Source organism: Hydractinia symbiolongicarpus, chromosome 2 (genome assembly GCF_029227915.1).
Source record: "Hydractinia symbiolongicarpus strain clone_291-10 chromosome 2, HSymV2.1, whole genome shotgun sequence".
Taxonomy (NCBI): domain Eukaryota; kingdom Metazoa; phylum Cnidaria; class Hydrozoa; order Anthoathecata; family Hydractiniidae; genus Hydractinia; species Hydractinia symbiolongicarpus.
The window spans coordinates 24,063,852-24,087,389 of NC_079876.1; the positions used below are offsets into that span (position 1 = coordinate 24,063,852).

A 23,538-nucleotide genomic window follows, 5' to 3' on the forward strand; every position below is an offset into this window, starting at 1 on the left:
TAATCTGCTTCTGATAGACACGCACGTACCTTGGTCAATTAAACATAGTGACCATTGACTCCAATTTGTCCAGGTGTGTTCACTGTTGTTGTCTGAAAACAAATGATCAACTACGTTCCTACGACCTCCCACATTATTAATGCGCTGGTGTGTACTGTAGACAAACATTGCAAAGTAGACATTGCTCAATTTAATTCTAATATTTATTGGGCGTGGAACTTTTTTATATAAAAATAAGAAAATACGTCTAGGTTTTTTCACCTTGACAATGATAAATTATATTCAACGTAACCACATCAATAAAACTAATATCCAGACTTCCAAGTTCTTTGTTCTCATCTTGAATAGATTCGATACTGTATCTTCCCAGCGAATGATCAGCTTGATGATTTTTTTGCACATGAAGAATTGATTGGAAATCGTAGGGAATGTCTGGATGTAATGGTGTTTGCAGTTCTTTCTCGAATTCTTAAATAAAAAGAAAAACAAAAATACGAGAAGTTATCCAGCTTTCCTCTTCTTACTAAGACTGATTTTTGAAATTTTCTAAAAGGGTTGTTATCTAAGGACGGTTGAGCGTATTTATTACTAGTAGCTAGTTTGACACTTGCATCTGAATGACTAAAAACAGCAAGACTATAAATTAAATTATAATCAAAGATAATCAATCAGAGAACTATTTACGAACTACGTAATTTAAAGTTTTGATCTTTCTGGTAAAATACCGTCAAAGTTGGAGTATTTTGTTGTTCTTTATTGTGAAAATAATATAGTGGTTAGCGCGTTCGACAATAAAAGGGTTGCAAGTTCAAATCCCTCATTCGGCGAATGTAAATGTAGTTTTGACAGTCATCTACCAACCGAAAATTGGCTTGTGTGGTAGGCAAGCGTAGTAGAGCAATACTATAGGTGATTTCGGTAGTAATGTGCTTTAGTTTCCGTCGAAGGAAGAAAGAGGCAACGTTTAGGATGAAATTCAGAAGGATATTAGAAATCTCTAATCTTGCCTATTTAAATAAACTAGCTTTGGAACGTTGTCGCTTTAAGTTCTTATCTTATATCTTAAGGTAAACATATTTATCGCGTATGGTAAATACTTCTTTCAGATTTCTGGGAACAACCAAATCAAGGATAATATATGCATTTATGCACTGTACCTGTCGCCTCTCCAATTATGTTTTCCCAAAATATTTGCACGTATATATCCCTATCTATTCTTTTATGAGGGGGCGTAAGCCCAAGCGCTTTCAGTAATAACTTCTTGAGCATGGTTTCAGCATAACATAATGTACCGCCCAACATGATATAAATGACGCCCAACATGGATTTATCAACGGTACATCTAAAAGAAAAAGAGATGTATCAACATTTTAGAGATTTTTTTACTTAAGAAAATTTCCTAAAGAGTCAAGTGGGCAACTTAAATCGGAATACTGTAATCAAACAACCTCGTTCCCAACGCCTGTTGTCTTTTTTTATATTTCGATCGCCGTCAAGATGTCAGAAAATATACAAGATGGCCTGAGGACGAGGTTGGTATTTAAAATGTAAGATAAGCTACACGTGCCAAGCTTACAAAAGAGTATAAAGCTTCATACCTATACAAAATCAACAATGAATCATTCACTCGTTTTACTCCCTTAATTTCATTGATACAAATTTATTAAGTTTCAAAAATATTCTTACCCGCTACTTGTTGTAGCTTGTTTAAAAAGTATTATTGAATTTGAAATTGATGGGACATGACGGAATCGAACACAGGACAGAACTTCGATGTCCTTTATAGTAGTTTCAATGAATGTTTTATTCTTTGGTGCTAAGAAAAATGTAATGGCGCGTTCAGAAATTTAAGACAAAATTAAATTTCCATATCTACGAATGAAAAGATGTAAAGAAATATGAGGAATATAACACCTCATCTCGCCGGAATATCATATGCATGAAACAGGCCTGTGTATGAGTTAAGGATTAAATTATCTGATTTCAGCTCACGAGTTCGGTTACTTAGTTCTCAAAGTCATCTATGTAAGCAACTACTCAATCTTCTTACAGGTTAAAGTTAGTTCTTAAAGTCATCAGTACAAACAACTACTACTAAAAACATGGATAAACAAAAATGTTCTTCTTTCAATACCTCTCCCCTTTCTTCTGCAAATATATTACATGCTCCTATAGAGGTAAATACCTTACTGCAGTATTCAAGCAATATGTCTAACTTTGATCCCAATATGAAAGAGCGAAAAAAGTCCTTGAAAAGAAGTTAAAATTACGTCCTGGAGTTTTAAATGAATTTTTTTGAGAATGGATCATAATAATGTACACATGAAATCAATCATCCATTGATACTTACGGATGTCATTATCGATGTTGTATCTGATGACTCTCATATTTGGAGAACCATCATCCATAATACTGTTGGATGTAATTTCCACCTTTTCTAAACGCAAATAGAAATATGAAGCCAGTAACATCAACACCATATTAACAGTGACGTATTTGAAATGATGTATTTCGTCTAAGTTCAGAGTATGCTCTCCCTCGTGGCAGGTATACATTTTAAAGCGGAAGTTGGCGCGGGGGACGCGTGTTAGTGAGAATATCATTTTGCAGTGCTATTTCAAAAATAAAAACATAGAATAGTTATGAAGTTATTTGTGGGACAATATTCGTCTATGTTTTTCATCTCGTCGTAATGCTCTTTGTTGCGTGATTTAAATTTCTGTTGTGATACTCGTCGTGGTGTATTATTGGTGCAATAATTACATGAAATTACTATTCCTACATCAGGTGGCTCGTAAATTCGAGTGAATAAATGGTGTTTTTATCAAACATCATTGTTGATAAATTGTTATGTAGGTAGTTGTCCTTCAGTGCAGAGCCAGAGAAAAATAAAAATGGCTTATTTGTAACGAGCTGTTAACTGCTACAACTAGCGGTCTAGTGTAAAACGTTAAACACGTGCTAGCTTGAATTTCCATTAGTGCATATTATAGAACAATTTATTATACTGCTTGGAATGTTTTAAAAATTGGCGAGTTAGAAAAAAATATTATAGTTGAAGATTTTGGATTTAACCAAATAACCTAAGTTCTAATTGTGCTCTGAACGTTCTGAACATTGACAAGTAAACCGTTTTGCAATTGCTTGCTTCCTTTACAATTATTAATGTCCGGGGTTCAAACACGAAACTTAATACCACACAGTAAAGAATAATACACCAACACGAAACGACACTACAATGTGACGAAAAATATAAACAAGTATTGTTTCAAAAAAAAACCCCAGAGACAGCTTGCCTAAAATTTTTTGCAAGAAATCCTTTCTGCATTGGATAGCTTGATAAAAAATCTACATTAGACAACTGAAGCTTTATTGCGAAGAATGGAGGTTACGCTATATCCACTCTATTATTTAGTAGATTTGTTATCCTGTAGAAAAACTGATCTTCCTTTCAGAAATAGTCCTTGATGTCGTTAAAAATGAATAAACGCGCCTCACGCTAATAATGAAGTTAGTATTGATTATCATCACAGCTAGGGAACCCTTTGGTGGTAAGTCAGATCGATACTTATAATTTGTCTAACAAAGTAACGAGGCATAACTTTCTACTCTGTCTTAATCCTGGTGCAATTAAACAACAAAAATAACACACTTACCAATGAGAACGTTTGACCCACGTATAAAACAATTTTTATGCAATGTTGACCATAATTTAATAATACACAACCAAATACACAAACTAATCCTTTTCATGTCCACTAATAAGTGTACCCCATGCGGGATAGTATTTTTTATTTGCGAGTAGTTCCTTCTACCTCTTTGTTTCTGAGAACAAATTCTCCGCGCAAATTTCTCAGTAAAAAAGTTATACAGAACACCATTTGTTGTTCTCTACTTGTGAAATATTTCCCGTTCTTTCACTTGGTTTCAGTGCTTTTTCATGAAAAGTTTGATAGATAAAGAGTTGAAAAATTTGATTGTTGCTGAGCTCGAAAACAAGATAGCTTACTTGTGACAAGTGGCACATCATTCAGAAAACGAGTAATTACGAAGATAAGATATCTTTTAAAACGCGAATAGAGGAAATATGCTTTTTGTGAATTTCTCCGAAATGTTATTATTTATTATATTTCACTTCCAGAAGGGTTTGATTTGGCGAGAAGAAACTCTCTTGCGCATCTTCAAACAAATTCTCTTGAACATCTGAACTTATTTGAAAATAATAAAATGTTGGTTGAATGAGATTTGACTCAAATGCATGGAAATTTTTGTTGGATGAGCGAAAAAATGTTTAAAAAAATGTTTGACCGAGTTCAAACTTCATCCAACATTATCCAAGATGAGTTGTTTCTTCTGTCAGCCAACATTTTATCCAACATGCAATATTCTCGATGCACGTAGGATGAAATGTTGGATGCATTTGCCCGCCTTAATTCGAACCGAACGGAATAATTCTTTTAACTCCGAGAGAATATTATTTCAATCAAATACGTTTTGCATTTTGTACTGACAGTTAAGTTTAGCCATGTTTAGCCATATTTATTGCAATTGTAAGGCTTGGAATTAATTATTTTTGCGGAACACATTTTTATGATTGCTGTTGTGCTGTAAACTATTAGTTTAAGAATAAGAAAAAAGAAGTTTCCTTAGCAAAATACTTTAAACAAGTGCTTTAAAATTTATGCTTGCGAATAAGCATTATAATGAGTATTAATACACCACACTCAGAACTATGCACATTCCTTAAATGTGAGTCTCCTCCAATTTTATTTAACTGTTCTGCATTTTTCAAATTCTTAAATTCACACGATCCATCATGCTAGTTCTTAAGCACTCTAACTGTTTTTTACTTTCTGTTTATCTACACTTTTCAGTTTATTATTGAATTTCATACCTGTAGATAATCGAGGTAGCAAGATACGACCGTATCTTGATATGATTGAATACGTTACACCTAAGGGCTGTTTTTGTGGACCAAAACTTAAGCAACTGTTAAAGAACTTGCAATGCTAAAAATTTGGAGGTTAAGCGACCAGGGCTGTTTAGTGTAGCAAATGTAAGGTGAATTTTTTTGTAAAATTTCAATGTCATCATTAATGCTTTTTGGCAAGCATGAGATTGCTATAAAAAATTTTTCTTTTTAACTGGCAACTGAAACTGAAATGATGGCAAACTTGTCCCCAGGGCTCTATTTCACTTTTTGTAATTGGAATATCAAAAAGTGAGAAAAATGCTCTGGGACGAAGTTGAAAATGAGCATTACTCGAGGCAGCGCATCCTTGTTCTCACATTTCGAGGATCCGGATATCCGTCCCACCTCTGTTCTTATTCCATTTTGCCTGGAAAAACGGCTTCATAGCAACTCATGGCGCCCCATACAATATTTTAGTAACGGAGCGCCGTTTTAGAGTAAATTTTAAAGATGAGAAAATGGCGGCCGTAAAAGGTAAGAAACAGATTTTTGACTGCTGTGTGTTTAGCTAGTATATAAGATACATTGCTCGAGTACAGGACGGTTTTTCATCATCCACAATGTTTGCATTTTGTTCAGACATGAATTAGATATAAAACTGTTGACAGTTTTTGTATCAATAAATTCACAACGGTTGGAAATTTTCTAGCTACACAAAACAGAAATGACTCATCTCTGGTGTATATATTTATGCTTTTTCAATTACTGTACACGGGACATTATTAATACATTAGTGGCATTGTATTTGCTTTCATTGTTTATTTTTTATTGTTCTTACAGTAATGTACATACGCCTACTGTATGTACTTTATTTAGTTTAGTAGCTATATATATATATATAAATTTATTAAGTTGAGGGTGTTATTGATATAAATATTTTCTAGAAAACTTTATGTCATTTCAATGTATTATCGGTATTTAGTCACCATCTTATTGTGAAGAATACAACGTTATTATTTAACATTCAAAAGGGACATTTTCAAAGGAAAATCTTATATTCAGAACTAATTTCAAGTATTAATAACAAGAAAACCATCTTTAGGTGTCCACAGTATATATGTACGTGAAAAACAACTTTATCACACACAGGACATTTTTTGAAAAAAAACATGATTTTAAAGAATAGAATAGTTGATTAGTTTTTAAAAAGAGCCTAAAAACTGGTATATAATATTTGTTTTTTAAAACCTCTAATATGATCAAGTTTATTGTCAAGGACAGTAAATCCCTTTAAAAGCCAGTATATATGCTCTGGAATTTATATATTCTGTGCATTTAAAATTAAGATAACATTGTGTAAATTATTAATATCTCTGCAGAAGTGCAAAGAAAAGTGATAGTTAGATTTCTTGTATATTAAAACAGTCATAATGAAAAAGTTTAAACTTTTCCATGTGTCTTATTCCTAAGCTCATTTAGCGGTTGTCATGTTCTGGACATAATTTTTCACTGATGCAGACTTTGACCCCTCTTTTTTTAACTTTTTAACTTGCAAGGACTTTTACAGATTCATTGACTATTGATATGTTCAAAAATAAAGTTTGTTCTTTGAGTATTGAAACATTTTTTTTAATTTTCTCAATTTCTTCATGTCAATTGTGGTGGATCATATAGTGAATAAATATATCTACAGGCCTTGCCATGAGTCGCGAGCAATTGCTCGCGCCCGCGTAGTGCTCGCGTAAATGCTCGTTACCCGAGCATTCTATTGCTCGCGTAAATATTAATATTTTGAGATAATTGTTCACGTTTTTCTTAAGAATTGATTGGTCTTTTAAGTGAAATTCCTGCACGAACGCTCAACCTGAAACTGAAAAGATATTTGGTGTGATTATTTTCCACCCATCGTGAAAAAGTTCATTCACCATTTTGTAAAACGCTTGCGATACGGGCATTAAGGTTAATCTTTGTTGCGCATTCATTTTGCAGTAGAAAGTGGGGGACGTTTTAAATCATGAACCCCAAACACGATGATCGAGCGTCTACTGGTATAGTGACTCTCTCAAGCTTAACTTCCTTTTCTACATGTCCGAAATAGTATGCATTACTATACTGTCGTTTCCATAAATTTATTGTTTATTTTTCAGCAAATAGGAAAAAATATGCTTCGTTTTCAAATTAAAAAAAATCTTTATTTGCATGGTTTAAATAAAACTTCCAAATTCATTCGGAAAGTTCAGGTATACGTCAGGTACATAAAATTGATACAGAAAAAAAAATTATACCGCACGTGGGTTTCGTTTTTAAAATTGTTTGAAAACAGTTGCGGCATAAAGAAAATAATCCATTAAATTTGGACCTGCTATGGTTTCCAATTATTTCGTCAAATGAAGAAATTATGTACAATTAAATCCATGATAAATTGTCTGTTCTGCCTGTAAGTGCAGTTTTGCAGACTTGCGTCATCCGTGCTCGGTCGGCGTTCACCTCCGCATTAGTTAAGAACCGCATGGCTGGATTTCTTGTGTAAGACCTGGTTACCAACGACGAAGGGGCCAGGCAAAAGAGATTTATGTCTGCGTAGTTCTTTTAACTAAGTCAGGAGTCGGTTAATTAGCTAGGATGGACAGGTTGGCTATAAATAGGCTTGCTCGTGGATTTCAAGGACCAGGACTATTTAATAGTTCTGAGATGTAAAAGTGTCCAACCAAGACGGAAATCTATCGGACGTTTTAACCGACGAAAGTTCTAAACGAGCCACGGACATGTCCGACCAAACTGGAAATGTGGCAGGCATTTTAATCACACGCCTGAAACGATTTAGGTGTGTGCCAAGGCGCACGCCTCTCCTGAAAAAGATGCCCTGAGAGACTAAAAGTAAAGTTTTTTTAGCGAAAAATATGGCGAGCAAAATTGCTCGCGTGGACACTCACGCGAGCCATTAATTGCTCGGGAGGTTATTTGCTCATGGCAAGGCCTGATCTATAGTGTCTACTGTCCTTATTTCGTGATTATCTAAGCAAACAAACTCAGGGGACAATCTGGAAACTTGGCCCTCTACATAACTTTATGGTTTCGATTATAAGCCATCTGTTAATAAGACTTCGAAATTGCCAGTAAACAAGCAGATATTTAAACAGGATCGAAGAAAAATAAATCAGCTAATACGTCCTATTCATGTGATTTATGTCTCAATTCCATGATGTGTTTATTTCAATGTGACATCCACTGGAATGAACCTAAAAATAAATTTGTAGCTTACAGGAACTTTGGTGAAGAGGGTTTACAGAAAGACCTTAGGAATTTATGATTATGATGACCTTGAAAGCATGTGGGAAATTGAATGAAAATGTTATTAAAACAGTGGCTGACAATCATCATCATTGTTAACCGTGGATGCAGAAAATTATATACAAGGCTAATTTCTTGACATAGTAATCTTTTACCACGCTAAACATTAATACATATAATAAGGAAACATACTACAAAATAATCTTAGAAAACAAAATGGCAGAATAAGGTAGGTTATGTATTAACAATACAAGTAGCTACACAACTCAAGTTGAAATTCAGCGGCTATACTGTGACACTATAAGAACACAGAGGGTACGCAAAAATACAAAAGAGATAAGACTAAAAAACCATGATGCAACGAATATGGCACCATTTTTACCATCGTCATCATCATCGTCATTGTCATCATCATTTCATCATCATGTTTGCAAAAAATCCAACAAACATAAATTCACAAAACTTAATGCTTGTTCCTGTCAAGTGTTTCCACTAAATTTTAGGCTCTTGTATTTAATTATGTATTATATATTATATTGTTTTATAGAAAATGGACACAACAGTGGCTAAGAATCTAAATATATCTCTTCCTAGGGCGTTAATTAAGCTGAGATTTGAATGACACTTGTGAAGATAGAACAACAATGCCATTAGATGAAATAGCAATGTCTTTAGATGAAACAACCATGTCTTCAGTTAAAACAGTTATTTCTGTGGATGGGAAAACCTCTTCCCCAGTTGAAACCACCATGTCTTTAGATGGGAACACCCAGTCTTTAGGTAAAGAAGAGCTTCACTGCGATATATGCAAAAACAATTTCCACCGTATGTCTGAATTTAATCTTCACCAGTGCTTAAATTCTGGTAAAACCACATGTCGTTGTGAAGAATGCGGAAAACTGTTTTGCAATCAATTTAATCTCAAAAGACATCAAGTAACACACACGGGGAAGAAACCTTTTTGTTGTACCACTTGTGATAAAACTTTTGCGCAGTCATATAACTTGAAAAGACATCAGTTAACTCATACTAGCAACAAATACACAAAGCCATTTGTAAAAAACATTAAGATTGAAGTAAATATTATGTCAGATGAGGAAGGTGGTGATTTTTCGAAACATAATAAATCGCATAGTAGCTGTAATAAAAACCAAAAGGTCAAAAAGGAGAAGGCTGAAGTTGAGCACTCCGATGTGAAAGATAATCTAATTTACTGTGTTGGATGTGAGAAATACTTTACTGACCTACTTTCACACCAATGCTTGTCTTCTTCCAAAAAACTATACCATTGTGATACATGCCAAAGGTCGTTTCAATGCAGCTCGAATTTAAAAAGACATCAACTTGTGCACACTGGAGAGAAATCTTACCGTTGTAATTTATGCGAGAAAACGTTTGCGCATGAGTACAACTTGAATCGTCATAAGTCAACGCACACTGGGGAGAAACCGTATTGTTGTGGAACATGTGGAAAGAGTTTTGCTCACCTTTATAATTTACAAAGACACGAGGATGTTCACGTTGTTACTGAGAAATCTTTTTGCACTAAATGTGGTAAATCTTTTAAAACTTTGGCAAGATTAAAAACACACACGTGCTATCTCACCGAGGTGAATCCTACGCTCACTGCAACGTGTGGTGAAAAAACGTTACACGTTTGTGATGTTTGCAATAAGTCCTTCTCACTTCCTCGCAACTTGCAGAGACATTATGTAACTCATACCGGTGAAAAGCCATACAGATGCGAAGTGTGTAACAAGACTTTTAGTTACTTGTTTAACATGGAAAGACATAAAACAATCCACACTGGAGTAAAACGGTTTTCCTGCGAGGTTTGTGGGAAATCTTTTTCGCAATCTTTTAACCTGAACAGACATGTTCAAGTTCACCGTCCCCAGCAAAAGGTAATTTGATTTATTTAAATTTTTCGCCGAACACTGTTTTGTTTATATCTCGCAACATCAAATAATAATCTTTTTTTCTTTTTTTTACGACTAGTATACTCCTGTGAGTTTTTCTTTTTTAAAAAAAGTATTGCGGGGCCTTTTCTAATACACTGGATCTGCATCTGATAAATGCTCATTTCACTGGATCCAAAAACCTGTAGTTTTATGTTGTTATGATACCGTTGTTGTTGTTTTTGCACCACATCCATTTAAAAAAGCTTGCATAACACCATAATTTTGAATCCCTAATATTTTTTTGAAGAACATGTGAAGTGGTGAAACGTTCAGAATATATTTCAGATTTTATAAATAATGTCGAAGAAAATTGAATAAATTTCCTCGTTTGTATCATCTGCAATAGTAAGGTAAACACACCTCAGAATGCTGTATATCTTCTAGCATAAGCATGACATAAGTTAACAAAAGAGTATGTACAACAATAATATACAAATATATATAACCGAAATTACATTGCGGGTGCTTCGCGCCATAACATGATTCGTCTCATTTTAACCGAGTGCCAGTCCTCTCTTCCTCTGTTTAAAGCGACTTAGGTTGATTTATAGACCAGTTCTCAAAACATTTGGCCTTGCCTAATAATATTCTCGTTATAAATCTTCGTCAAAAGAAGGGTCTTGGTCCAGACTAAGAACCTCTTTTCAGTTTTTCTGTGATTGGTACAATTTTTAAGAAATCTAGCAAAGTTGCATATTTTGCCAAAATAGCCGAAAAGTGATTTTATGTTTGTCTTTGACCTGTCTTGCTTTGAAACTCTACCTGACTAATCTCTGAGCTAGACGACGACTGATAAACGACTGACAATAACTTACTGCCTCCTCCTGACCAATTATTTTCATATCTTCTGTTTCCTTGATGATAAAACTTTTACTTTAAATTTTTTTTATTTAAAAACTTCTCGCGAGAATTAATTTTCGCGATTTCGCGAATCTAAATTTTGCAATATTTTAGATTTCGCTTTATTTTTATTTCCCCAGTTCAATAAATTTCGCAACACCTGTGGGTAGGAAGTTATCATCACTTCTAATGTTGACACAATGTCAGCTTTCATAATTATAGTCGTTCACAAAGTGCAGACGGGGTCAAAAATTCGCTGGAACAAGATTTGCCAAATGGCGACAGTGGCAAGCATTTCGCAAAAAGCTCAAAAATGTAATTTCCACAAAAATTTATATCATTCAGATATTTTGTTTTCTTTTATTTTTTTAAGAACGTGACATGATTCTGAGAAGGCTTTATGTTTTGTTTTGTGACTTATGAGGTGGAAGACTTATACTTCATCTCTGATAAGCTTGTAGTTGGAAAAAGAAATTCCGGACTTCAGGCTCCAGGTTGGTAGGGTTGGATTTTAAAAAACAAAAACTTTTTAGCATTCGCCCCTGGTAATTTAAACATTTGCTTTTTGTTGAATCCAATTTTTTATTATCAGACACTTTGACCTATACTTTCACAAAATTTTCATATCGTATATATATATATATTATATCTCTACAATTTCAGTTACTTGTATATTTTATATTTATATATTATATATATTTTTTATTTAAATAAAGTGTAATTAAACAACTTGTGTTTGATTAAAAAACAAACTATTCGAAATCTAGTTAAAATTGTCCACACATGATTTCCCGTACAGCAAGTGGTATCCATAAAGTAAATGCACACTTAGAGGAAGGGGCTCAGACTAACAGAAGCATACAAGGGGGGAGGGAATACACTCTGATCATCTATAATTCTTTTTTATATATTTTGATGTTTTGAAATCGTCTCTGTTAATTCTGTTAAGATCTGTATTAGAAATTTATAAAATTACTTCACTTACTGCAGAATCGTAGTAGGTAATATTCCCACAGTAGACAGTGGCAACAAGATGTTTATATAGAATGAGTTGTTTTTGCAGGTGTTTAGGAAAACCTAATTTCACAATACAAAAGGATCGGCTAACTTTTCAGACCGTTTTAAATATTTTTTTTTAAGTCGTGAATATGTGCGTATGTACGCTAAGGAAGGATGAAGCAAAAGCGTTGAGGGGAAGGAGATCGGAAAATAAGCAATTTGGTGGGTACGTCCTTGTGTTATGGATGCCCTGCAATTTACAATGTGGCCACAAAACGCTTAATCAATTTTATCAAGTCTATGACTGGCTTTTGTAGTGAAATGTATCCAAATCGATTCAGGAGAAAAATTACTTTAGTTAAGGTCATTGAAGGGGGCGCTCAAAATTTTTGTAAAATGTGAATTTTACAAAACATGTTATATATGTTATAATATCTTCGAAACAGCCGAGACCGAATAGGGTTATAAAGCAATGATTCTTGCCATCTTCACTGCTACATTTTTAATTTTTAGCGCACAACAAATGTCGCATATTTGTTATCAAATTAGTTATTTTTTGTAATGCTGACCCAGTTAATTTTATAAAGGCCATGGTTATTAAAAAGCGAGAATGGGAAATTGGTTTGGTTGCTGCCGAAAAGTTTGACTGTTTATTGTAAAACGAATATGTTTCTTCAGTGTTGGACAAAAATAGCTGAAGAAACAAAAAGACAAGTATGAAACATTTGAACGTCATCATTATTAAAAAAAAAAAGATTTATTATAGCAAGTTTCCACGTTTTGTTAAAAAAAATGAAAGATATTGATCACTCAAGCAACTTTTGACACTGGTCATTTGGTTTTATTTAGGGGGGCGTTTAATAAACATTTTGTTTTATAGGGGGCGTTTATAAGAGGGGGTGTTTATTAGAGAATTAACGATACATCAGTTTTTAATTTGATGTTCTGAAAGGGCAATTTTATTGATCATATTGCGATTCCAAACAAACTGTTTCCTTAAAATAAAATTTGTGGAATGTTGGGCGTAAAGTGGTCGCGGCCTCTTTGACTTAGCATTGAAGATTGCTGACATGCATATAAGTGCTGTAAGATGTTGTATTAGTAATAGAGGTTGTTATTATATGTATGTTCGTTACTCGTTGGTTACTATGGTGTTGCTATGGAGATATATGAGTTAGTACGAGAAAACCATGCATGCTTCAGTTCATTTTCGGCTTATAAGAAATCAGCAACGCAGCGTTCGATTTGGTCCTAGCTGTTTAAGTTATTGAGTCTTGAGTTATTCACAAGAAACGTCTAGAAAGATTTCTATGTTTAAATTTAAGAATTAGAACATCCAACAATGTATATCAGATCAGTCTTACCTGACTTATTGTTCTAAAAGTTGATAAGAGTTTTATCTGAGTCACGAAAATACATGCATATCAACAGAATAAAAATTATACGTATTTAAATTTGTGTGAAGCTAAAAGTGTATGTATGGATCAAAAAAATGTTATACTCATCATTTGTGAGGGATTACAAAGTGTGACACGGGAAATTACAAAGTGAGATGGGATTACAAGGTGGTACATTACAGGTGCTGCGCCAAACAACGGTTTCATACTTTCATAGCAGTGTATCATGAAAGAAAAATATGTTCTGCTTTAAAAAGGATACTAATAGGAATTTCATGGTTTGTGCTCTTTTTATATTCACATCATACCCTATTCACACCTAAAGTTAAAACATGTTTTTATTGTGGTTAAATATAACCATCTTTTATGTGTATCCATCCATACCACAGTAAAACCTGTTTAATGAGATAAGTTTTTTAATAAATCTAGCTTTAATGTTTTATCTAATGCCGTGTTTAACCATAAACAAAAAAAATGGCGGATCGCTGGCGTACACTTGTGCAGCACGAGAAAGTTGTTTACACATAAGAAGATAAATGAAGCAAAAAATGAAGAATTAAATGTAATTGAACTCATATTCGAATTAAGTTGTTATTCCAGAAAAAAATCTTTTAGTGTATTTTACGCTGGTCCAACTATAATAGTGGTTTTTGCTCTATAAAAAGTAGCTAGCTATACATTTATGTTAAAAAAAGGTTGCTTAAACGCAAAATGATCTTATTGAGTGTGTTTTGAGCTTTAGGTGTGAATGGTACATGTAAAAACCGGGGTTTAATGAAAACCAGTTTATGTAAAACCAGTTTAAATTAAACCAGTTTTGTTAGGTGTGAATGGGGTATTATTACTATACAAAACAGAGAGTTTCAACGGTACTCTGTTTTATTTTGTCAATGGAAAATGTATACCTTGTTTCAAAAATATTTATGGACAACCTGGTTGATGTAAACCATTCTACCATATTGGAGAGTTCAATATTCGCTGTGTAAAATAGTGTTTTTATATCTTCATGCGCAAAAAAAGATGGGTATTTTCTTTGAATAAAATTAAATATAAACTTTGTGTACATCATTCACGTATATGAAGGAGAATAAAAGTGATTCTATTATTAAACCTGTGGAACTCCACAAATAACTGTTTTGTCATTTGTTGTATTTGCTTAATTTGTTCTTCCTTTGTCTATGATGAGAAATGTTTCCTTTTCTGTTACATAAATATCGATACCGTAATTTTTAATTTTCTCTAGTAGAATGTTATTATCTAGCTACAGTGTCAAACGCATTGCTTAGATCAATAAAAAATTCCTAGCATATATTTATTTTTATCAAATGATTTCATCAAATATTTCATGAACTAATAGAAAAAGGCAAGAAAAATTTGGGACGAAGTTATAAGGTCTATATATATCAATGCAGTATTTGCATTTTTAATAACATCATGATGAATGTTTTTCGCGTCTTTTTATACGTTAAAAGCTACAAATGTAAAAAGTTTCATTGCATAATTTCATTTTCAACAAAAAATACCCTTTTTTACACTAAACTGCATGTCCATTTTCAACTTAAACAGTGTTACAAGAAATCGCGATATAAAAATATATACAACTTTTATTACACAAGTGGGGAAGAGTTACAATGAAAATACAGCACAAAAGTACCAGAAGAAAAATAGATGGTGTCACGCCAGTATAAAATACATAAATTAAATGGCATAAAAAACATATTAGATATAGAATTTTTGTAATAAGTTAATTATAGAAAAACTGAAGGACGTAGAGGCAGTACCGCAAACAATTCGGGTTTGGACCACCTAATATGAAGCCTTCTTTTATTCTAAGAGCGTATTTTGTCGATGGCAGAATCTATAACCGAAAAGTGGAAGAATTTCTACAGTTCCATGACGAATTTGAATGTTCGTAAATGTGAAATTCACCCTTGAGATACTCAGAAATTCTTGTTGAAGCATTACAACTTCTGCAAACAAATTTGTAAACGACAGAAGAGGACAATATTTTTATTTGCACTGACTATAAAGGAAGTGAAAACTAACTTGTATTTTTGTAAAGGGTGTATTTCTTATAGACGCCTTTAACGAAAATTGTAAAACATAAAACTGGAAGTATAATATTTGTTAAAAATAATTTTAAATAAACAGTTCGAAACATATACTATGACATAAAAAAGTTGTATTTTTTTGTTAAAAATGAAATTTAATCAACTTTGCCTGTTACGGACAGACAGACACACTCTTTGTCTTATTATATAGATTTTCCATAAGGGTCACATTTATAATTTACGAAATACACATGTGTAATAAAAGTTATATATGTATCGCGATGTCTTGTAAAACTTTTCAAGTTGAAAATGGGCTCAGAAGGAGTTGAAACATGTATTTTAATATAAGATACTTATCTCTCTGATTTGTATTAGAAGTTTGGGAAATATATGTTATTGTACATGCCAAGTGATCATTAATAAAACAATTGTTTTTCTTTTTATTAACTTGTACTGCAATGATAATGCCATTTTAATTAAGCACATGATTTTATTAACCTCTCTTCGTATAAGTAGGATTGCTTGAAACAGGAAACTGTTGTGGCATGTTCGTTAAGATTGTTGATTATGTTGAAACACTATTAAATGATGTCAATTCTATGTTGCACAAATAGTGTATTATTTATTTATTTATTTACGTTATCTGTGATGTAAACTTCCGTAAGATGCTGGTGTTGTTCTTGAATATCGAAAGTATTATCGTAGAATGTCTTTCAATCTTTTATAAAGTTTTTTTTCAACAAGAAAAATACCAACTATACTCCATTATTACTACCCGAACTGTGTGTTCGAAATAGCTGTATTCCCGCTCCTCGCAAAGTAATATATTGTGTCGACCAGCGAGCTCATAAAGAAACAACGGCTTAACGACTGGTCTCTATATTAACAATACCTGCTGTCTACCTGTTTCTTTATAATTGTGTTACAGGAAAAAAACCAGAAAAAGTACGGTAAAATAAAATGTGTCAGTTCAGCAGTAGCTATGGTTGGTAAGCTTTTTTTTTTAAGGTTTAGAAAAAAAAGGTTTTGGTGTCTTACAAATCGAAAACACGATAAGAAGTTTGAACTGGGTGCAATGTCTTCTCAATCCTCGTTCCCCGGGCTCTTTTGTGTTTACTCTATCTTCTTGTCATCAATAAAAATTTAAGAAGATCTTAGAGTTGTACTATTGCTGGATTTCTATCTAAATTCTCTCGTTATGATAAATTTAGCGTAGAAATTAAAAATATCATTTCCCGCCCTTTAAGAACTATGAAATTGGCAAAACGCGCTTTTCCCGCGCTTTTATAAATTAAGTGTTTCTTACTATGGGCAGTAATAATTGGCTGCGGGGATTGTTTTAAAATCACGTCTTGGATATCACTTTTATTACACTAAAGCTATTATATTTTAAAATTTTAGATTCTAGCGGGTTTTATATATAACAAGCATAATTTTATTTACATAATAAGTCACACAGCCATTTTGAAATCAATATATAACAGCTTTTTATAAAAAAAATAAGACTTTTAAAACACTTAATAGTGCGCGTAGTGAGAAAAACTCAATTTGAAAAAGAGCGGAAAAAACACTTTTTAAGATAGTGTAACACAAGAAACGCGGGGAATGATATTTTTCTTTTTGTGAACATATAAAGCCTAAACAGATCACAACCTAATACTGCGATAAAGATGGTAGTATTTTCTAGACGAACTTTATGGGGTTGTGCCATAACGTCACCTGAGACATCTTCAATAACGCCAGCAACACCCGCTAACTCCCTTAACAACAATATATTTATGTGAATAATAAAAATAAAATAGTTTACATGTTATATTGTCATAAAATTTGTGTTTAAATTAATCCTGTTAATTACTTATTCTGAGACAAGAATTTTTCTCAAATAATATTAAACTTTATTAAAGAGAGGAACATAGAACGTAATTTTTTGTCATAGTTTGGTAATTTTCCATTATATCATTTTTTAATTTTTAGTGATTTATAATATTTATAGTTTAATGTTTTTTCGAAACACCATAACAGTATGGTACAAAAATGTGAGGAAGTTAAAACATGTTTTATATGACAAACACTTGGGCATTACAAATACCGCCATTGGTTTTATCTTGTATGGATGTGGAGATTTAACAGGCCAGTTGTGCATTGAAAAACAAAAAAAGATCCATTATCGGAGATTGTTAGGATGTGCGTTGTGGGGTGCGGTTTCAGCCAGCCTTGGTCATAATTTATTCAAATTTATGCATTACACCACGTACAAACATTCCCTGCATGGCCAGACTCTGTTTTACTTTCTGATTATGTGTCCATTCGAAGATAGTGTGTATTTTGCTGCGACGGGATACATCGAAGGTCAATGCACGAGTTACATTAAAGAAGAAATGAAAGCCAAGTTCTTACCAACTCTTTTCACGGACGTGTGCACGTACTATCCGTTTTTATACATTATCGTTCGATTTGTTCCGTTCCATTTGAGGGTGACTGCAGATAACCTTTACAGTTTTGCATGGAGCATATTTCTATCATTCATGAAGCACGATGTCGACAATCAGTTACATCAGCAAATTTGCGACAATACCTAAGCTAAACTGTAATTTTACGTGCACGTTTTTTTTGTAACTAGAGAGAGATATTGTAACTGACCATAAGATATTGAAAATGTTCAGTCAGAACTTAGAACAAACGGACAAAATCACATTGTTGTTCCAAAGGCCAATTTTACGTTTTTTTGATGGAAACATTTACGTGGTCGAGAATGTATAATCAAGCGACGAAAAATGTTGATCTCGAGTACTCTATAAAAGCCAGATATTCTATTTTATCAATAATACTGTCAGCACGTGTCCAAGACTGTTGCATCTACAACTACGGTAATTTCAACTTTATCAGTCTTTATTTCATGTCTCCCACATGAAAGCCTTCTAAAAAGGGTATACGTTGAGGAACAAAATGTCGTTAAATCTTTTCATTGCAAAATTTAATTCTCGTGAAATATTATGACTGTCCAACTTCGTGAAAATTAGTTCTGGCTAAAATTAATTCTCTTAGGGTATAATTAGAATATATTTTTCAGATATGGAATTACTAGCTAACTTTTATTACCTTGCACCTGTTGAAAAAAATAATTTTTATTATGGTTGACAATAGGTTGTTAGTTTGTCTAAGTTTTTATGGATATGTGACTAAACTCTCGTGCGTTTAGTCTGGTGAAGCGCGCAGTCGCGTAAGAATCTCAAGCTAGTAGTGGGGGTGCTTAGTATTATTAAAACTGTATCTGTACCAAACTTGATTCTAATATTTAAGTGTTATACTAGTAAAATATAATTAACATACACTACATATAAATTCTGTCGAAATACACGTTTTTTTAGAAGAACTTAACTAAGAAAGTTGAGGCTGACATTTTCGCCAAAAATTAGGCACATATTAAGAACGCACTTAATCTAAAGTCTTTTCATTTATTAAAAAGTCTAGGTTGAACCCATTGGATTCCAGTAGTGTCCATGTACACTCCTCTGTGAACAGATGTTGTTTCTCAGAAACTATCACATGACATGTGTTACCTGGGCTTCCTGTTTCGTTTCTGCTTGCATTAAATATTTTTCACTGTGTCAGGTATGTTGGTATGAGTTTCATTTATAAGAACGCCTAAATTTCGGCTGAGCCTATATCTGCCTACTTTAAAATTTACAAAATTTAAGCTAGATTGTTTTTAATTTCGTTCTTAACGAAAAATTATGAAAATAAAAACAACAAGAAAGTGTCAAATTGAGTTGAATTTTTCACATTTTTTTACTTGAAAACTTGATTGCGGTTTATGTTCTTATGAACATTCAATAATTATGTAACGCCTTTTAAAGAACACGGAAACAAACAGCAATATGTTAAGATGTAAATTCTTGTCTAGTAAAAGCGAAAATTTACTGGGTCCCCTAAATACAACTATGCAATATGCATAGTGTTAAAATCTCTTTAAGCTTTTTTCAAAGATGAGTGTATACGTCCTAACAAAATGGAATATATCTATTCTTATCATTTCTGGATGGTTTCTGCATTTTTATTAAAGCTAAATGATTTTTGACTTTATTTTCTAATTCGCTGCGCTCAACCGAAAATAACCTTATTTATTTTCTTATTTTTGCGACATGGAAGACTAAAAGAACTTCGACTAGTGGTAGTAGTTATGTACGAAAAAGTTAGGGTTAGTAGGTGTTTCAAAGGCCTAGATTCCTTGTAACATAACCATCTTTAGCTGTCTACGAACGCCATCTACCATGTCGTTTAAAAAGACGGTCTGGGACGTCTGCATTAGCCGCTGCTGTTATTCCTCCAGCACGTAGGCTGTGAAGTCCGAATCTTGCCCTATCCAATCCGATTGATGTCAGTGCATCGAGTGCATTTTCTCTTGTTGTTGTGTAGCTGATTGGGCGATTCATCTTTTTAAAGCTTCCAATTTTGTTGTTTGATGTAACTGTGATCGCTCTAAACAGATAGGAATCAGGCTCAGCAGGTACATACTTCATATACTCAGTTAAATTATATACTGGGCAGATCTCATCCCCGCAAGCGCTGATGTAAACCCAGTTTCTCCCTCTGTAGATATCTGTTTTGCTTGTCGCTATAAACAGTTTCATAAAGCTATTTTTGTAAATGACGTCACATCTTTTCAGAATACTAATTTCCAAAGAATCCCAAGAGAAAGATATTAAAAGTTCTAAGTTTGTTAAAAGGTTAATAGCCTCCCTTTTTTAACAAGTTGTTTATGTTCAACCGTAATTATGTCTTTCTTGCGAGTTTGATGTTGAAGTATGCGTTTAGCAACTTCGAGCATTTTTTTTTGGTAAAGTGCAGTCGAATGGGTTATTGTAGCCTGTCAAATTGTGAAATTACTGGATAGCGTAGAATGTTGTTCAATTGGGTTAGGTTAAGTATGTGCAACGCAACTGTTAGTGGTAGAGCTGGTAATTTTGATACGAAATATTTTTTACACCATGTATTCCACGAATTAAAAAATAATAGTACGTGTTATTCGTGTTATTATGAACTATTATTATTATGAATTTATGATATATTCTGCTAAATCTTCTGCTAAATGCCCCAAAATTTCGTTTTCCAAATGTTGTGTAAAATGACTCGCAAAGAGTTCTAAAATGTAAAAAAGATTGCTGATTGATTTTAAGGGTCTTTGTGTGTTTCGCTACTGCGTGTCTTACTCCGGTGACGACACCGTCGCTTTCCCTGTGGATTCGGTTTATGTTAATTGAAGTCTAAAGCTATTATTTTGCTTCTAAAACGCTTTGAACCTATAGCAGATTTTTTTAACTTTCCTTGTGTAACATAAACAAGGATTTTCAAAGATAAATTTTTTGAAATCCCATGTTGGGATAGTATAAAATGGCCAGAACGCTGCCGAGGGCCAGTATGGGGTCACCAGTGTGCCCGAAGGTTTACAGGTATGCATGTGTTTTAAAACCTTTAATATCGTTTAAATTAAGGGTACGAGTAAATTATTTTCGTTTTCCCACGAGGTATTACAGGCATTTACGCATTCAGTTTCTGGACAAAATATTTTAAGTTGATCCTACCCACCTTTTTGTTTTCGTCATTAGCAAACCTATCTACCGCAAATGGACCCCAGAGCCTGTTTAGGTATTCGAAAAAGCTTTTTGTGATTTTTTATTTGTCCGTGTCAGTATAACGATTTAATTTATCAGCGTATTAACTTTGGTTTCTTGGGACCCCTTCGACATTTAAATTTTTTTATTTTTTTAAAAAATATCAAAAGTATTTTCTGCCATTATCTGAAAGTCTTCCTTTGAGCTGCTTTTTTTATTATACAATGGCTCACGTAATTATCTGTCTTTCAAAGTACTGCTTTGTTGCACAAATCTGGTTTTTATGATTATAGCGAATATTGTAGAACGTATAGTTCTCTCCACGTGGAGTGCATCAGCCTTTCCGTTAATGTGAAATTCTTAATAGAAATATGCATTCTATTCTTGTGCCACGTGTGTGCACCCAACCCTGTATCGCTCGCATCAGAACAAATGATTAACCAGGGAGTAATTCTCCGTGTCATGGGTCTCTCAGTGTGTTTTAGCAGATTGTTCTTCCAAAAGAACAGTTCTTTCACAGCTTCTGTTCATTCGGGAGTCCCATGATATTCGCGATAATAGACTCGTCTAATTTTCAATTTGGCCATATTGCCTATTACAAACTTCATTATGATTTTGCCACAAAATTAAGCTAATTTTCGTGCTGACGTGTACGGTAGGGAATCAAGTATGAATTGCAAACTCGAAAGAGTAGAAATCAATCGCTGGGACTGTACAGACGGTATTGCTTGTGCCAACGCCGTCATCAATAAAATATGCAATTTTTATAGCATGTTCTCGCCAAAGTTTTGTGAGGACTAGCATTGTTTTTGTGAAAGTAAAGAAGTAGAAGAGAGACCAAACGGTAGGACTGTAAAAACAAAATACCTTTTTTCGCTATTTGTCACCCAAGAAAATTCTGAAAAAATTTTTGATGCTCTGGAGCAATTTCTATGTGATGATAGCCTTGTTTTATGTCAAATTTAAACATAAAACCATTGTCTTCAACAAATTTTCCAAAAATCTTCCAATCATCGAACGTGGTTTTTGTTTGTACACATGTTTGTTTACATGTCTGAGGTCAAGAATAAGTCTTTTTATTTTTGGACAGATTAACGCTCAGTGGATTAACAACGTATGACTCAGTAGCCATCTTTTTTATTCTACTGGTTTTAATAACTCGTGTAATCCTGTATTTACAAAATCTTTACTGCCAAGAACCGAACAGTTGTTTTTGAAAGAAGCCTTTTTAGGGGTGGTGAAAAAGAGAATTTTGTATCTGCATTTTATAATTTTTAAAATAGTTTTATTAGTGCCTATATTCTCTCAGTAAGGTAGACGCCGCCTAAGATTGCCCTTCACGGTATGTGGAGGATTAGTTCGGCGCAAATAAGACCTATTGCATTCAGAAAAACTATATACAGTAGAAACAGTATGACACTTAACTTTTGCCTTTTCTTTAGGGTTGTTTCATGTCAGGACATTACTTTCGCCAATGTTCTTGCTTTCCGCAAGCGAAACACAGATCGCTGTTGTGGCTGTTTGGCAACGTCGCTGGTATTGATTCGCGAATTTTGGTTGCTGCTAAAATAGTCCGGAGATAGGCCTTCCCGGAGGTGCAGATGGTAAGCTGAATGGGATAGAATTTTGATGCTGCGAAGGGTGTGTGAATGAAGAAGACTTGTATGGCGGACGTGAAACATGTTTGAAGGTTGACTTTCTTTTGGTCACCTTATTCTTGTTCAGAGCACGATTTTCCGCAGCACTCATCTTTTTATCATCCTCCGAATCGCCCTGGCATGATCGTCGGATAAGTATTCATCGACAGCAGCCCATCCGGCGGAAGATTTGTCTGCAAAACGGATACATTTATTTCGCTTGTGGGGGTCATCTATGATATTATCAATCTTTTTTGAAGATCTTGTAAATTGAACCATCTTGTACCAGTTGTGTTATTGTTTCGAGACTTTAAATTAAATCGCTATTGAATTGATGTTGTATTTTTTCCTCTGAATTTAAATTCAGTTTTACTGATTATGTGCTGCTCCAGGAGACTTTTTTTTAATTTTTTTGATCCAGTGGTAGGCCTCTGTTCTAGATTTTTGTTTTGTTTCTGGAATTTACGGTCCAGGTAGTTATTAGATGTTAAAGTATGTCAGGTTAAGCGTTATTTGTGTCCATTGACGCTTTTTGTTGCTCAGTGATTTTGAGTGAATGTGAACAAACAGTTTTAACGTGTACGGTTTAAGAACTAATTGACATGTGAGCGCTTTCATGCCTCCATACATACGAAAATAAATTCAAGTAGTAACGGCTCAGGAGTAAAATCTAAAATAACGAATTACGCACCCAGGGCTGCAATAAACAGACATTTCGTGTGAAGCGCCCACCCTTTCATCAAAGGTTTTTATAAGCACCCAGTAAACAAATAACCACGCAGTCAATCTGGGCGCTTATCTTAAAAGTTGCGAACAAAAAAACACGTGTCATTTTTGA

General features: G+C 33.6%; 1 protein-coding gene across 3 annotated transcripts; it reads left to right on the forward strand.

The window, feature by feature from the left end:
* Positions 1 to 5,373: 5,373 nt before the first annotated feature.
* LOC130630280 (zinc finger protein 883-like) lies at positions 5,374 to 23,031 on the forward strand. Of its 3 annotated transcripts, none has more exons than XM_057443709.1 (3): positions 5,374 to 5,446; positions 8,798 to 10,107; positions 22,506 to 23,031. In XM_057443709.1, the coding sequence occupies exons 2-3, from the start codon at positions 8,848 to 8,850 to the stop codon at positions 22,644 to 22,646; spliced, it is 1,401 nt and encodes a 466-aa protein (XP_057299692.1). In that variant the 5' UTR covers positions 5,374 to 5,446; positions 8,798 to 8,847; the 3' UTR covers positions 22,647 to 23,031. The 3 variants fall into 3 exon arrangements, with proteins under 3 accessions (XP_057299692.1, XP_057299691.1, XP_057299693.1); XM_057443708.1 differs by having other exon boundaries at positions 5,421 to 5,446; positions 8,751 to 10,107; XM_057443710.1 differs by lacking the exons at positions 5,374 to 5,446; positions 22,506 to 23,031 and adding an exon at positions 11,145 to 13,180 and having other exon boundaries at positions 5,457 to 10,107.
* The last annotated feature ends 507 nt before the right edge of the window (positions 23,032 to 23,538 follow it).

Coding starts and splice junctions, on each gene's coding strand:
- LOC130630280 (XM_057443709.1), top strand. CDS start 8,848: ATGCCATTAGATGAAATAGCAATGTCTTTAGATGAAACAACCATGTCT. Junction 10,108..22,505: donor TTCACCGTCCCCAGCAAAAG/GTAATTTGATTT, acceptor CCTTTTCTTTAG/GGTTGTTTCATGTCAGGACA.